Source organism: Molossus molossus, unplaced genomic scaffold (assembly GCF_014108415.1).
Source record: "Molossus molossus isolate mMolMol1 unplaced genomic scaffold, mMolMol1.p scaffold_m16_p_15, whole genome shotgun sequence".
Classification (NCBI taxonomy): domain Eukaryota; kingdom Metazoa; phylum Chordata; class Mammalia; order Chiroptera; family Molossidae; genus Molossus; species Molossus molossus.
The window spans coordinates 29090982-29104252 of record NW_023425350.1 but is presented as its reverse complement, the minus strand read 5'-3'; the positions used below and the strand labels follow the sequence as shown (position 1 = coordinate 29104252).

Genomic DNA, 13271 nt, shown 5'->3' with positions numbered 1-13271 from the left:
CTTAAGACTGCAGATGTCTGTGCCACTTCAAAACCTACTGAATCAGAATCTACGAGAGAGGGATCCAGGCATGCATGGTTTTAATAATATTTGGCTAAGAACCATCACCTGAGGTCATTGGTTTTCAGAGTACGTGGCTCAGCAATAGCATCATCACCTGTGAGCTTGTTAGAAATGCAGATTCTCAGCCCCCACCCCAGACCTCCTAAATCAAACACTTTGGGCCGTGGCCAGTGGGGCTCCGTTGGTTGGAGCATAGTCCCATGCACTGAAGTTTCAGTCCCCTGTTGGGACTCATACAGTAGGCAACTGATCAATGTTTCTCACATCTACCCCACCCCCAACCCCCACTGTTCTCTCTCTCTCTAAAATCAATTTAAAAAACATATCCTCGGGTGAGGATTTTTTTTAAAGTTTGGGGGTGAGGCTCAGGCAACAGACTTGAGTTTAACAAGCCCTCCAGGTAATTCAGATGCTTACTCAAGTTTAAGAACCTCTGCTTTAACCCTGGCCAGTTTGGCTCAGCGGTTAGCACATCGGATTGCAGACTAATGCATCGCAGGTTCAATTCTGATCAAGGGCACATACCTTGGTTATGGTTCGTCCCCGGCCCCGGTGGGTCGTGCAGGAGGCAACCAGTCACATCAATGTTTCTCTCTTTCTCTCTCCCTCCCTCCCACTCTGTCTGGTGATAGGTGGAAAAAATATCCTCGGGTGAGGATAAAGAGAAACTCTGCTTCAGCCCTGTCCAGGTAGCTCAGTTGGTTAGAGTGTTGTCCTGTACACCAAAAGGTTGCAGGTTCCATTCTTGATTAGGGTACATACCTAGATTTCGGGTTCGATTGCAGGACATGGCTCCTATGTATGGGAGACAGCCAATCAGTGTTTCTCTCTCATGTTGATGTTTCTCTCTCTCTCCTTTCCTCTCTCTCTAAAATCAATAAAAACATATCCTCAGGTGAGGATTCAAAAAAAAGAAACTCTTCTTTATGGCATCTTTTTGGGTGTTGCTACACAACTGGTAATATTTTTTCTAAGCAGCAGTTTGGAGAAAGTGCCTCAATGAATGTCATTTGATAATTTCCTGGTTTATGGCTCTGAGCTAACCTTTCTTGCTGCTCCTCCGTTGACTCATTAATTCAGCAAACCTGTTAACATTTCTTTGTCTTTTCCCTCCTAACTCCCCCTGGAACGTTTGCCCTTTGCTCTCCCAATCAGGTACCTCTGGGCAGCCTGCAGGGCCCTTCCTAAATTTTGTTCCCTCCTGAAAGCCCGTTTTTTACTTCTTCCAATAGAAGATAAGTGCCCATTGCATTCTTTTTTTTTTTTTTTTTTGTCATTCTTTTGGGGTTTTTTACGTACCATTTCTGTGTGACCTTAACCTCTGTTTCCTCATCTTTAAAATGAGAATAATAATAGTGCCTACTTCATTACATGAGTTGATACATGTCGAAGTACTTAGAATAACAGTCAACAAGTATAACTGTTCATAGCATTGAATAATGGGTCCATAATATTCTGTAGTGCATGGTATATACATAATACATGCCAGTTTTTCTCACTAACAATTTTAGGTCACTAAGCATTTTTTTTTTTTTCCATCCTCACCTGAGGACATTTTTCCATTTTTTTTGTACAGATAGAGTGGGAGGGAGAGAGAGGAAGAGAGAGAAAGAGAGAGAAACATCGATGTGAAAGGGACACATCGAGTGGCTGCCACCCGCACGACCAACCAGGGCCGGGGACAAACTGCAACCGAGGTACATGCCCTTAGCGGGAACCGAACCCGGGTCTCTCCGGACCGCAGGCCGACGCTCTAACCGCTGAGCCAAACCGGCCAGGGCTAGGTCACTAAGCATTTTGCAGTTTTTGTAGTTGTCTTTATCTCCAATGAGTTTTAAAGTACTTTGACCACAGGTAGTTTTTCTTTCTCAGCTCTGAATGTCCGTATCTTCAAAAGTACCTAATACATGCTCAATGCATGCTTATGGAATTATACTGACCTCCACAGGCAATATAGACCAAGAAGTTCAAAGGAGCCCTTCCTGAGCATGTCCCCCCAAGCCCCCTTCTTAGGGACAGTACCTTTAGTCCTTGGCTTTTTGATGATGTCCTCCATGCTTCCTCAAGGTCCTAGAGGGAGCAGGTGAGTCTGGCTGCCCAGCTCTGGAGTCCAGCAGACTATACACTCTGCCTGGATATCTCTCTTTCAGATAACAGGTTCCTCTGGAAATTATCCAGAATGGCCCAGACCTTTCTTCCTGTTTTTAATTATGTTTTAAAGAGCAGATCCCTGAGACATGTTTCTGACTCCTTGCCAAACAAATGAAATTTCTTTCGTTTGTTTTTTTTTTGAGAGTGGAAGGGAGGAAGGGAGAGAGAAAGAACATCAATGAGAGAAACACATCAGTTGGTTACTTCCCACACAACCCTGACCAGAGCTGGGGATCAAACCTGCAACCCAGGTACATGCCCTTGACTGGAATCGAACCCAAGACCCTTCAGTTCAAGGGCTGATGCTCTAACCGCTGAGCAGAACCAGCCAGGGCTGGAATTCCTTTTCAATGCAGTTTTATCCTCAGGCAGCAGTGGGTGGGAAGGATAGGGGATTGGTACCTGGAGACCATGGTCATTGTCTTCTCGTTAGTAAATGGTAATGGGATTAGGTTTTTAGGCATTGGAAGTAGACATGATGACAGAAAGGTTGAAGATCCTGACTCCCTGGGGTTTCCCTGCTGCTTTGTAAAGGTGGCTGCCCTGCTTCTTGATCTTGGACTTCTGCAGAGTCTGAGTTAAGAGCAGAAGTCTTTCTGGGCCATGGATGGCAGACAGTGGTCTCCATGGGGCACTGTCACATTGAAGCCGGAGCCCCCACTTTGCCTCTTGGGGCAGACTTCTTTTTGAAACTATTTGATGTGTGACATGGATATTCTGTGGTATTAATTCCTGGATTATTGCAAGTCTGTGTGATTTTTTAAATTTTATTTTTTTTTCCAACTATTACTTCAATATTTTACATTTCTATTATGTTTATGATAGTTTTCTAAAAGTCAATAGTGTTCACTGAGGTATGAGATAGCGAAATTTCAACAAGGCATTTGATGAAGTCTATCCTGATGCCCTTGTAGATAAAACCCTGTGGACAGAATGGCAAAATTAGGGGGATTCATAACTAGGGAATGACCAGACCCAAAGAGAGCCGGAGTGGGATGGGGACAGGGACGGCAGGGAGCCACTAGAACACTTGTGGAAGGCCTCTGGCCTCCCCTGGCACAGTCCACATTCTCAGTGAGTACTTGATTGCAGACCTTCATGGCATCCTTGTCAGTTTGAGGTTTACCTTATTTCTGTCGGATGATCAATGTTTGTCTGAAGGATCTGGGTTCTGGCAGGTACCTGTGACCCCTCCCTGAGTCTGTCTCTCAGTGTTATATATCAGTTGTGTTCCTTCAGCGCCCTCAGACCTGTCTTCTCCCTGTCCTTCCTTCCTTCAGGCTCCCATGTCTCCCGACCCGTTATCCTCTCAGCAATGAGAACACTTCATTGAACATGTTCACCTGACCTCATTGCTTAAAATAACCCCTCAGGCCCTGGCCGGTTTGCTAAGGGGGTAGAACGTCAGCCCGTGCACCAGAGTCTCAGGTTCAATTCTGGTCAAGGGCACATACCTCGGTTGCAGTTTTGTCCCTGACCCTGGCTGGGGTCGTGCATGGGGTAACCAATCGATGTGTCTCTCTTACATCGAGGTTTCTCTCTCTCTCTCCCTCCCTCCCACTCTATCTGAAGATAAATGGAGGAATATCCTCAGGTTAGGATTAAAATAATAATAATAATAATAACAATAATAATAGTAAATAACCCCTCAGTGGCATTCCCTTGCCTACAGAAGAAAGTCCAGGCTCCTTCACATGGACCAGGAGGTACTGTGTCCTGGCTGTAGTACTTCTCTGGCCTCATCTCCTGCTTTTCCCCACCTTGAATTCTTGCTGTATTGATATCAGACTGCCTGTAGTTCCCCACGTGGTCCTTCAGCTTCATGCCTTTGAACCTTTGCTCTGCCTTTGGTGGTTCCAATCCATGCTTCCCCTTTAAGACTCAGATTACCATTTACACCACTATATTGGAATTACCTAGTCATTCATTTCTCTTTCTCAAACCAGACTATAAACTCCTCAAGGGCAGTTTTTCTTTTTTATTTAGAACCCAGCACATAGGAAGCAGGCTCTAAGTGTTTTTGATCAGAACTGAGAATACAAAAAGATCTAGGCAATCTAAAAGGCAGACCATAAAACTTAACACGGAGATAAAATTTTACAGGATATTCTTGGTTTAAAACAAACAAAGAGGGGAAATAAGTCTAGAGCTAAGTACTGAGTGCAAAGTGGGAGAAAGATGACTCACCAGCCTCTGTAGACCGTGCAAGAAAGAAAGGCTGTGTTTCCTGTTGCCTTGACGCTCCACGTGCGTCAACAGTGTGGTGCAACTGCAGCGCCTGTAACCAGCGTCAGGACAGGGAGAGCGCCATCCTGCTGGCAGACGCATGAAGGGTCCTGCTCCACTCTGTGGGCCCATACCATAAGAGGGGGTGAAGCATGTCCAAAGGAAGGCAGTTAGAATAGCCAGAGAAGGTAAACCCCATCATATGGTGAATAGTTGAAGGAAGTAGGGGTATTTCATCTGAAGAAGACAGGGGGCAAAATAAGTTTATTCAAATGTCTAAAGGGCTTGTTGGGAACCTCAAGATGCAGAATTAGACCAGTAGGTCCACTACCAGTGGAACAGTTTGTCATGGGGGCTCCAGGTCACTGTAGGGTTTAGCCAAGAGCCCCTGAGAAGAGGTGCTGTGGAGGGGACCTGAACCACTGAAGGAAGTTTGGACTAGATGTCTTTTTGTCCAGCTTAACTGTGAGGCTTGGTGATATAAGAGGTCACTGAGTTCAAATTGATTGAATGTTGGGGAGGAGTACAAGGAACACATCTTCTGATGGGAATGCCTTTTGTCTCCCTAGGGGAAAAATTATGAGTTACCTAAACAGAACTTGCTTCTGGACCAGAAGTATGAATCTTAGTGGGCAAGTCGCTTATTACATCATATGTGTGAAATGTACTCAGAAAAGATATCTGATAGTCCCACCTAGTGTATCCAGAGCCTTGCATTTTCCCAAGTCTTTTTGTGGAACTTTGAATAAAGTAATTACCTTTGGTTTTTTGCTTTTTAGTTCTGGAACATCTTGGCTTGTGGGAGGAAGTCAGAGAGATCATCTCAGGATCAGAGCTAATAACAGGATTCCCCTGTACCTTCACGGTGCCAGGCCTGCCCCAGTACCTCCAGAGCCTCACCAAACTAGCCATTGCCACAGTGTGGGCAGTGGCGGTCCAGGCTGGAGAGCAGACACTGGGCGCTCCCATCTCCGTCTCTCAGCTGCTAGAGTCTCCCTTCCCTGAAGTACGCCTGTGGACACTGGAAGCCCTGTCGGAAAGGTTTTCAGCAGCAGCCTCTGGGTTAGGAGAGAAGGAACTGCCACCCTTGCTCTGGAACATGGGAGGGACGTTCTTGATGCTGGCAATGAAGGAAAATCACCCAGAATGCTTCTGCAAGGTAAAGTTTCTGGTGTACTGACTGCCCCCTTACCCTCCCCATGCTCTTTGATGAGCCCGCCGGAGTGATCAGATCATGAAGGCTGGGTTGGCTTTAGCTTCTCCAGGAGCACTAGGAAGGAGATTCAGCATCTGAGGGCAAGTCTCTCTTTGCATGGTCCTTGGAGTGACGTCGTGCATAGATGGGTACTTAGAAAAGTGTTTGATGTAATAGTATTGATGACAGATTAACCAAAGACAGATTGAGAGCAAGCACTCAGTGCTCTGGGAAACAGCAGTGATGTTAGCTGTAGAACGTGTCAGAGGGTAGTGTTTGCTGACGTGGCTATTTCAGCGCAGATAGTCACCTAGAAAGCATGATCAAAGGAAAGGACACTGACTTAGGAAACTGGACGTCTAGATTCTGATCCCAGATCCCTAGGGCCCCTCGAGTGTGCCACTGCTCCGCCCTGTCTTGGTCTCCCAAAGATATTAGGAGGGAAATAAGAAGGCAACGGGAGCTTTTTGAAAGATAGACCCCCCACACACACACTTATCATTACAAATAATTGTCATTCAGCTTCTGAAGACTTTTCCTGAGGTCTTTTGTTTCTTTCATGAATCTGGCTCACACAGATACTGAAAATTCTACATCGCATGGACTCCAGTGAGTGGCTTCCCCAGACGGAACAGTGTATACATCTAACCCCGAAGGAGTTCTTGAACTGGACCATGGATATTGCTTCCAATGAAAGGTTTGCCCCCGATGTTCACTGCAAACTCAGTTCCTTGTGTGGTCCCATCCATCAGTTACATAATGGACTTGAGCACAGTCCTGGCCTGAGGATTTAGGCCCTGTAATTCTTTCTCAGTCTCAGTTTAGGAGCATGTTCTAAGCTCAAGCAATAGAATGATGTCAGAGTATACATTAATAATCAAAAGGTAGTTCCTTCTGGAGCTGTTTGCGGAGCCACGAGGCTGAGATTTCCAGCCTTCACATCTGCTTGGATTACAGGCTATCTGCAAAAACCATCTCTGTAAAACATGTTTGGTTTGATCGGGGGCGTATTTTTGGCTTCTTTTTCTAGGTCTGAAATTCAAAGTGTAGCTCTGAGACTTGCCTCCAAAGTGATCGTCCACCACATGCGGACAAGTGAAGAGGTAAGGCTGTACTCTGCCCCTGTTCTGGGCCCAGGTCTTTGTGCTCGTTCTCACCTGAAGGTGTCACAGGCAGAATCACTGTGGCGTGTGTAACCTCTACAAAAATACTGTTCCTGGTGACTTTTCACTTGGGGTATAACCTGTAAAGAATTTTTTGAGGACCACCTTTGACAATTTTTTCTCTTCTGGGCATATTTGATTAGAGGCCATGATCATAACACAACCTCGTACACACACACACACACACACACACACACCAGACCCTTTGTTTTTTCTTCTTTCCAGCTAGACTTTTTATTTAAAAGGGGAGTGAATAAGTCAGTTCCAAGGATTGCAAGTCACTAGGATTACATCCTGGTCACTAAGTATGGAAATACATCACTATGGCCTGACTCTTCCCCCAGAACATGGCCCAGCTGGCTCTGCATGGAGGCCCAGATGTGCCCCACCTGTCTTACATGCCCTTTGGGGGTGAGGTGGCACCACAGGAATCAGAAGGCCTTCCTGGGAAGAAGCCTTAGACAAGCACCTGCACACTGAGGGTCTGAGAAGAGGCCGCCGGCACGGAATCATTCCAGTGCTGCAGGAAACTTACCTGCTGACCTGGGCTCATCACCGCACTGTGCTAGTGCGGACGTGGCATTGCGGATCCCAGCTCCTTACAGTAAAGCAGCACTGAGAGGGGTCCTGGAGCCACAAAGATGAATGGAGACCGGAAGGACAGTCTAACGAGAGGAAAGAGGGTTCCATCATGGCATTAAATGCTCTAGTTGGGAGGAGGCTGTGGAATCCAGAGGATGGAGGGAGTGTCTGGGGAGCTGAGGAAGACTTCACAGAGGAGATTGTTCAATTCAGAGAGCCTGGGGCTGAGAGAGAAAACTCAGGCTTAGAATTAAGCAGGTACACAGTTGCCTTTGGTCTGTTATTCAAAGGCCGTCCAGGGGGCCAAAGCCAGGTGGTCACGAGATTCAAAAAGCAAACAAAAGGTGTGTTGGGAGGGGGATTTTGTAGGAAGGAAGAGGATTTGCTAAAAAATTACAGCCCAGAGAGAAAAAACAAGTTCTAAGAAAGTGGTCATAGGGCAGCCAAAAGATATGGTTCTCCTCTAAAGCCATTTTAACCATTTGCCACATGCATTGTGATGACACTGCTTGGTACTTGGATTAACTGATATTTGATGAAAATTGGGAATTTTCCAGGGAGAGGAAAATTAACAGAACTGCAGAGAAACCCTAAAGAAGTTCCTGGGCCCTGGCAAGTTTGGCTCAGCGGTTAGAGCGTCGGCCTGCGGTCCAGAGAGACCCAGGTTTGGTTCCCGCTCAGGGCACGTACCTTGGTTGCAATTTGTCCCCGGCCCTGGATGGGTCGTGTGGATGGCATCCATTCAATGTATCCCTTTCACGTCGATGTTTCTCTCTCTCTCTCTCCCCCTCCCATTCTATCTGAACAAAAAATGGAAAAATGTCCTCGGGTGAGGATTAAAAAAAAAAAAAAAAAAAAGTTCCTGGGAAAACCTGGGTTTCTTTGTACATTGAGACTCAGACTCTTCCTTGAGGTCTAAGATGCTCATCAGTTTCGTTCCATGATGGTCAGAGGAGCCAGTAGTCTCATTTTGAACATTTAAAGAGGCTTAGTTGATAGACTTACATTTGCAACAATAACCTTTCTAGAAAAAGTGAAAAACCAGGGTTTAAAAGATAGAAACAACCCAAATGTCCTTCAGTTGCTGAATGGGTAAATCAAATGTGGTATATCTATACAATGGAATATTATTCAGCCATAAAAAGTAGTGAAGCCCTGATACATCCTACTGCATGGATGAACCTTAAAAAGCATGCTAAGTAAAAGAAACCAGTCATAAAAGACCACATATTGTATGACTCAATTTACATGAAATGTCCAGAAATGGCAGATACACAGAAATAGTACATTAGTGGTTTAGGGCTAGGGGACGGGGCAGATGACAGGATGGAGAATAATAACTAGAGTGTAAAGGTTTCTCTTTGTAGTGATGAAAATATTCTAAAATTGATTGTGGTGATGGTTACACATATGTGTAAATATGCTAAAAACCACCAAATTGTACGTGTACTTTAAATGGGTGAATTATACAGTGTGTGAACTATATCTCAATAAAGCTGTAAAAACAATAGGGCTTTGTTTAAATAATAATGTTAGTCAGGATGCTGCTTTAAATGTTGTAACAGAAACTCAAATACAGTGGCTTAAACCAGGTAGAAGCAGTCCAAAGCAGAGATGGCAGCTTGGTAGTGTTGGATCCCCAGGCCCTTAGCCTTGATGTTCTGCTGGTCTTAGCATGGTCCCAGATGGTTGCTCCAGCTCCCATCACCTTGTCCTTATTCAGCTAGCAGGAAATAGAAACCCAGGAAGTGAAGATCACACCTATTTTCTAAGGTTTGACCTGAAAAGTGCGCAGATACCACTGCCAATGACATCCCATTAGTCAGAACTTAATCACGTTACTCTCAAATTCAGGGGAGTCTGGGAAATAGAGTCTTTAGCTGGGTGACTATGTGCCCAGCCAAAATCTGAGTTTCTTTTATTAAAGATGGAAGAAGTATCTGGTAATTGGGGGGTACATCTCTTCCCCAAAGTTTTGTCTTTACTGAAGGTATCAAATACATCCATTTTTTGATAACCTGATTTGCATCAGAAAAGATTCAAGGAACTTGCTTGCTAGTTATAGTGACTCAATATTACTGAAAGATAAGTCAGATTTTCTTACCTGGGCTTGTTTATTTCTTCCTAGCTGGGATGGAAAAACAACTGAAAAACCTTTCCCACTGTGGCAAGAGCCACTTTGCAGATCCAGTTTGGTGTATGTAGCTCATCCCTAATTTCATGATTGTATTTTCTGACCTGCTCTAAATTGTGTGCTTTCAGACCAGGGACTCCGTGGCCCCCAAACTGAAGCAGTGGGTTCAGTTGGTCGTCTCATCTTGTGGAGATCATCTTCCCACGGAGTCCAGGCTGGCCGCTGCAGAAGTCCTCACCAGCTCCACACCCTTTTTCCTCACCAACCCCCGTCCTGTTCTCGGTACGTGCTGTGAGCAGGGGCATGTCCATTGCACTAAATACACTCAGAGTGCAGTCAGACTGGATACTGCGGTTAAAACAGGAGGGAAGATGGAAAATGACAGTGTGCACTGCACCTTTACATCTTTTAAGTGTACTCTCACCCTCGTTGTTTCTACTCTGATCATTTTTCACCATCAGGCTCTTAAGTGGCCTCTTTTCTTTCTTTTTTTAATCCTCACCCAAGGATATGTTTTCATTGATTTTTAGAGAGAGGGAGAGAGAGAAACATCAATGTAAGAGAGAAACATCATTGATCAGTTGCCTTCTTTTTTTCTTCTTTTTTAATTTTTTTTTTTTTATCCTCACCTGAGGACATTTTTCCATTTTTTTTGTTCAGATAGAGTGGGAAGGAGAGAGAGGAAGAGAGAGAAACATCGACGTGAAAGGGACACATTGAGTGGCTGCCACCCACACGACCAACCAGAGCCAGGTACAAACTGCAACCGAGGTACGTGCCCTTAGCGGGAACCGAACCCGGGTCTCTCTGGACCGCAGGCCAACACTCTAACAGCTGAGCCAAACCAGCCAGGGCGATCAGTTGCCTTCTGTACTCATGCAACAGGGGATCAAACTCAAAACCTAGGTGTATGCCCTGACTGGGAGTCAAACCCACAACCTCTTGGTGTATGGGACGATGTGCCAACCAACTGAGCCACCTGGCCAGGGCTGGCCTCTTTTCTTTCTATATTGTCCCCTAAGCCATTCTCCTTATGCTCCCAAAAGCTTTTGTGGTCTTTTTAAAATACAGATCTGATCATTTCACTCCATGTTTAAAACCTTTGAGTGGGTTCCCACTGCCTTCAGGATAAAATCTAAATACCCTTTAACAAGCCTTGTAAGGTTCTTCCTGTTCCGTGTCCTGCCCAACTCTCCCTTCTCCTCGGCCAGCATGGCCCTATGAGTCATCAGCAGGAACAGTCTGTAAACAGACTGCTGCTTGACTGACTTCTGTTTGTCTTTCAAGACCAGGCCCAACCATCACCTCTTCCGGGAAGCCTGTTGCAATGATCCTGGTCAGAAATGAATGTGTCATTGAGGAAAAGGAGGACAAGCTGGAAGGGGTTTAGGAAGTTGAACCAACATGACTTGGTATTGAGGTTCATGTAAAAGGAAGATTCAAGGACGACATCCAGGCTTCTGGCTTAAGTGACTGGAAAGACTGCTGGTTCTTTCACTGAAATTGCTTCTTTGTTTTTTGGGATTTTTAAAATCCTCACCAGAGGATATGTTTTCATTGATTTTATTTTTTTTATCCTCACCCGAGGACATTTTTCCATTTTTGGTTCAGATAGAGTGGGAGAGAGGGAGAGAGAGAGAGAGAAATATCAACGTGAAAGGGACACATCGAGTGGTTGCCACCCGCACGACCCAACCAGGGCCGGGGACAAACTGCAACCGAGGTACGTGCCCTTAGCGGGAACCGAACCCAGGTCTCTCTGGACCGCAGGCCGATGCTCTAACTGCTGAGCCAAAGCGGCCAGGGCTGTTTTCATTGATTTTAGAGAGAGAGGAAGGGAAAGGGGTGAGGCAGAGAGAGAAACATCCCTTGGCCGGGATAGACTGCGGATAGAGCCTGCAGCCTGGGCATGTGTCCTGACAGAGAACTGAACCCACTACCCTTCGGTGCATGGGACGACGCTCCAGCCAACTGAGCCACGCTGGCCAGGGCTGAACTTAGTTAAGTCAGGGCACCTCTGGGACACAGAGGGAGAGAAATTCTGAAGTCATGTGGATATACAGACCCCTGGGTCTCTTTCCTCATGGCCACCCCTCCTGCAAGAGGAATAATTAGGAAAGAGCATCGCATCGGTGGTGTTGGAGAAAACCAAGCTCTGGGAAGTCCTAAGGAATTCAGAAGCACAGGGGTTTTTGTTTTGCTTTCATTTTTAAACATTTTTGTAAACTGTCGTGTTCTGTTTTATTTGTTTCTAAGCATAGGGGTTAATAAAAGGAAAACCCAGAACCGGAAGCCGTGCCTCAGTCCCCACCATGCCCTCTCCTGCGTCTCGTCCCCATATTTCCAGCTGTCTTCTCTCCCATCCACCCCTGGAATTCTGTTTTTGTTCACCTCTTCCCTGCCCAGCACTGGAGAATAAACCGCCGTCCCTGCGTCCAGGGAGCTTTCAGGGTAGTGCAGAGAAAGGATTTACAGAATAAAGGAGAGAATTGCTTTTTTAGGTGGTGAGATTCAAATGTTAAGTGTTGTTGGAGTTCAGACCAGTGAAGTGTTTCATGTCCCTAGAACTCGCTGGGAAACAGTTGTCTTTGATGTCCTTTTAATTCTTTCTTCTAAGTGACTTCCAGTACTTTTTCTTATACCCAAACGGGGACTGAAAGGGGACCTTCTGTGATTGTGACTTAATCATTGGTCTCAGAGAAATAAGAACAAAGGTTTATAAACTTTGGTGAAGTTCTCCACTGAGAGTAATATTTTGCAGCACGTTTTTGGGGTGACTTTGGCTACTCTAACCCTAGCTCCTTCCAGGCATAGTATGTGTGGAATAACATAGAACTCCTGAGTGAAACAATCCTGGGAAAAAGCCAATGGTTCCTAATTACCAGAGCTGGTTATAGTATTACAGGTAATAAGGAAGGAGGCCAGTAGTGGCTGCTGACCTACAAGAACTAGGTACAGAACTGAGAGACAAAGGACATAAAAGTGCATGGGGACAAGTCAAGGATAGAACAAAGTCATTTAAGGAAAAAGAAAAATTGAAATGGACTAACTAGGGAAGGAAGGTTCAGGTTCTTAAGGGCATAAATTACCATGTTAAAAGGGAAAATATTAAACCCTACAGACAGAGTGGAAAGATTCTGAAAGACTGAGTAATACATAAAGCCAGATTTATAACAGAAAAGAGACACTGGAACCGCAGGGGGCCATTGCTGTTCTTGGTATGACTGAAGCGGCAGTGGTTCTGATCCAGGTTCTCCAAGGACAGACAGGGAGAGGATAGGCTGAGGGCGAGCTGAGGACAGGGTTGGTTCTCACTGAAGGCTAGGGATGCTGAGCGGCAGGCTTCTGGGCCCGCATTGTGATCCTCCACAAGCCTGGGCCCACCACCCTGTGCAACATGCATCCTTTCTGTGAGGCCCCACCCACCCTCTCTTGTGAGGTCCGCTTTGGTTACACCAGTCCACTGTGCTCTCACAGCCACACCTTTCCATCCCTGACTTCTTGCCTTGTGTTCTTGACTTGATGTTCCTTTTGGGTGTTCAGGAGCGGACACCATCTTTTCCTGTCCATTGTCCACAGCAGCACGTGGCACAGGGACTGCAGAGAGTTCCTGCCCAGGGATAATGGTGGTCAGGTAGCGGGCCCCATAGACCTGATATAGGCTAGTGCCTTTTTTTGATTCTTGCCCCCAAAGCATAATCTTGATCAAAACTTTGCTTTCAGAATATATAAGCTCAAACAGTCACTCATATCAACA

General features: G+C 45.7%; 1 protein-coding gene across 1 annotated transcript in view; it reads left to right on the top strand.

Moving 5' to 3' along the window:
* The window catches only part of THADA (THADA armadillo repeat containing), a 323998-nt gene that overhangs the window by 264161 nt on the left and 46566 nt on the right, over nucleotides 1-13271 (top strand). Inside the window, exons 32-35 of the mRNA XM_036262631.1 lie at nucleotides 5220-5599; nucleotides 6214-6332; nucleotides 6666-6738; nucleotides 9643-9796. Of these exons, the coding sequence (XP_036118524.1) occupies nucleotides 5220-5599; nucleotides 6214-6332; nucleotides 6666-6738; nucleotides 9643-9796 (726 nt within the window). The remainder of the gene's footprint in view (nucleotides 1-5219; nucleotides 5600-6213; nucleotides 6333-6665; nucleotides 6739-9642; nucleotides 9797-13271) is intronic.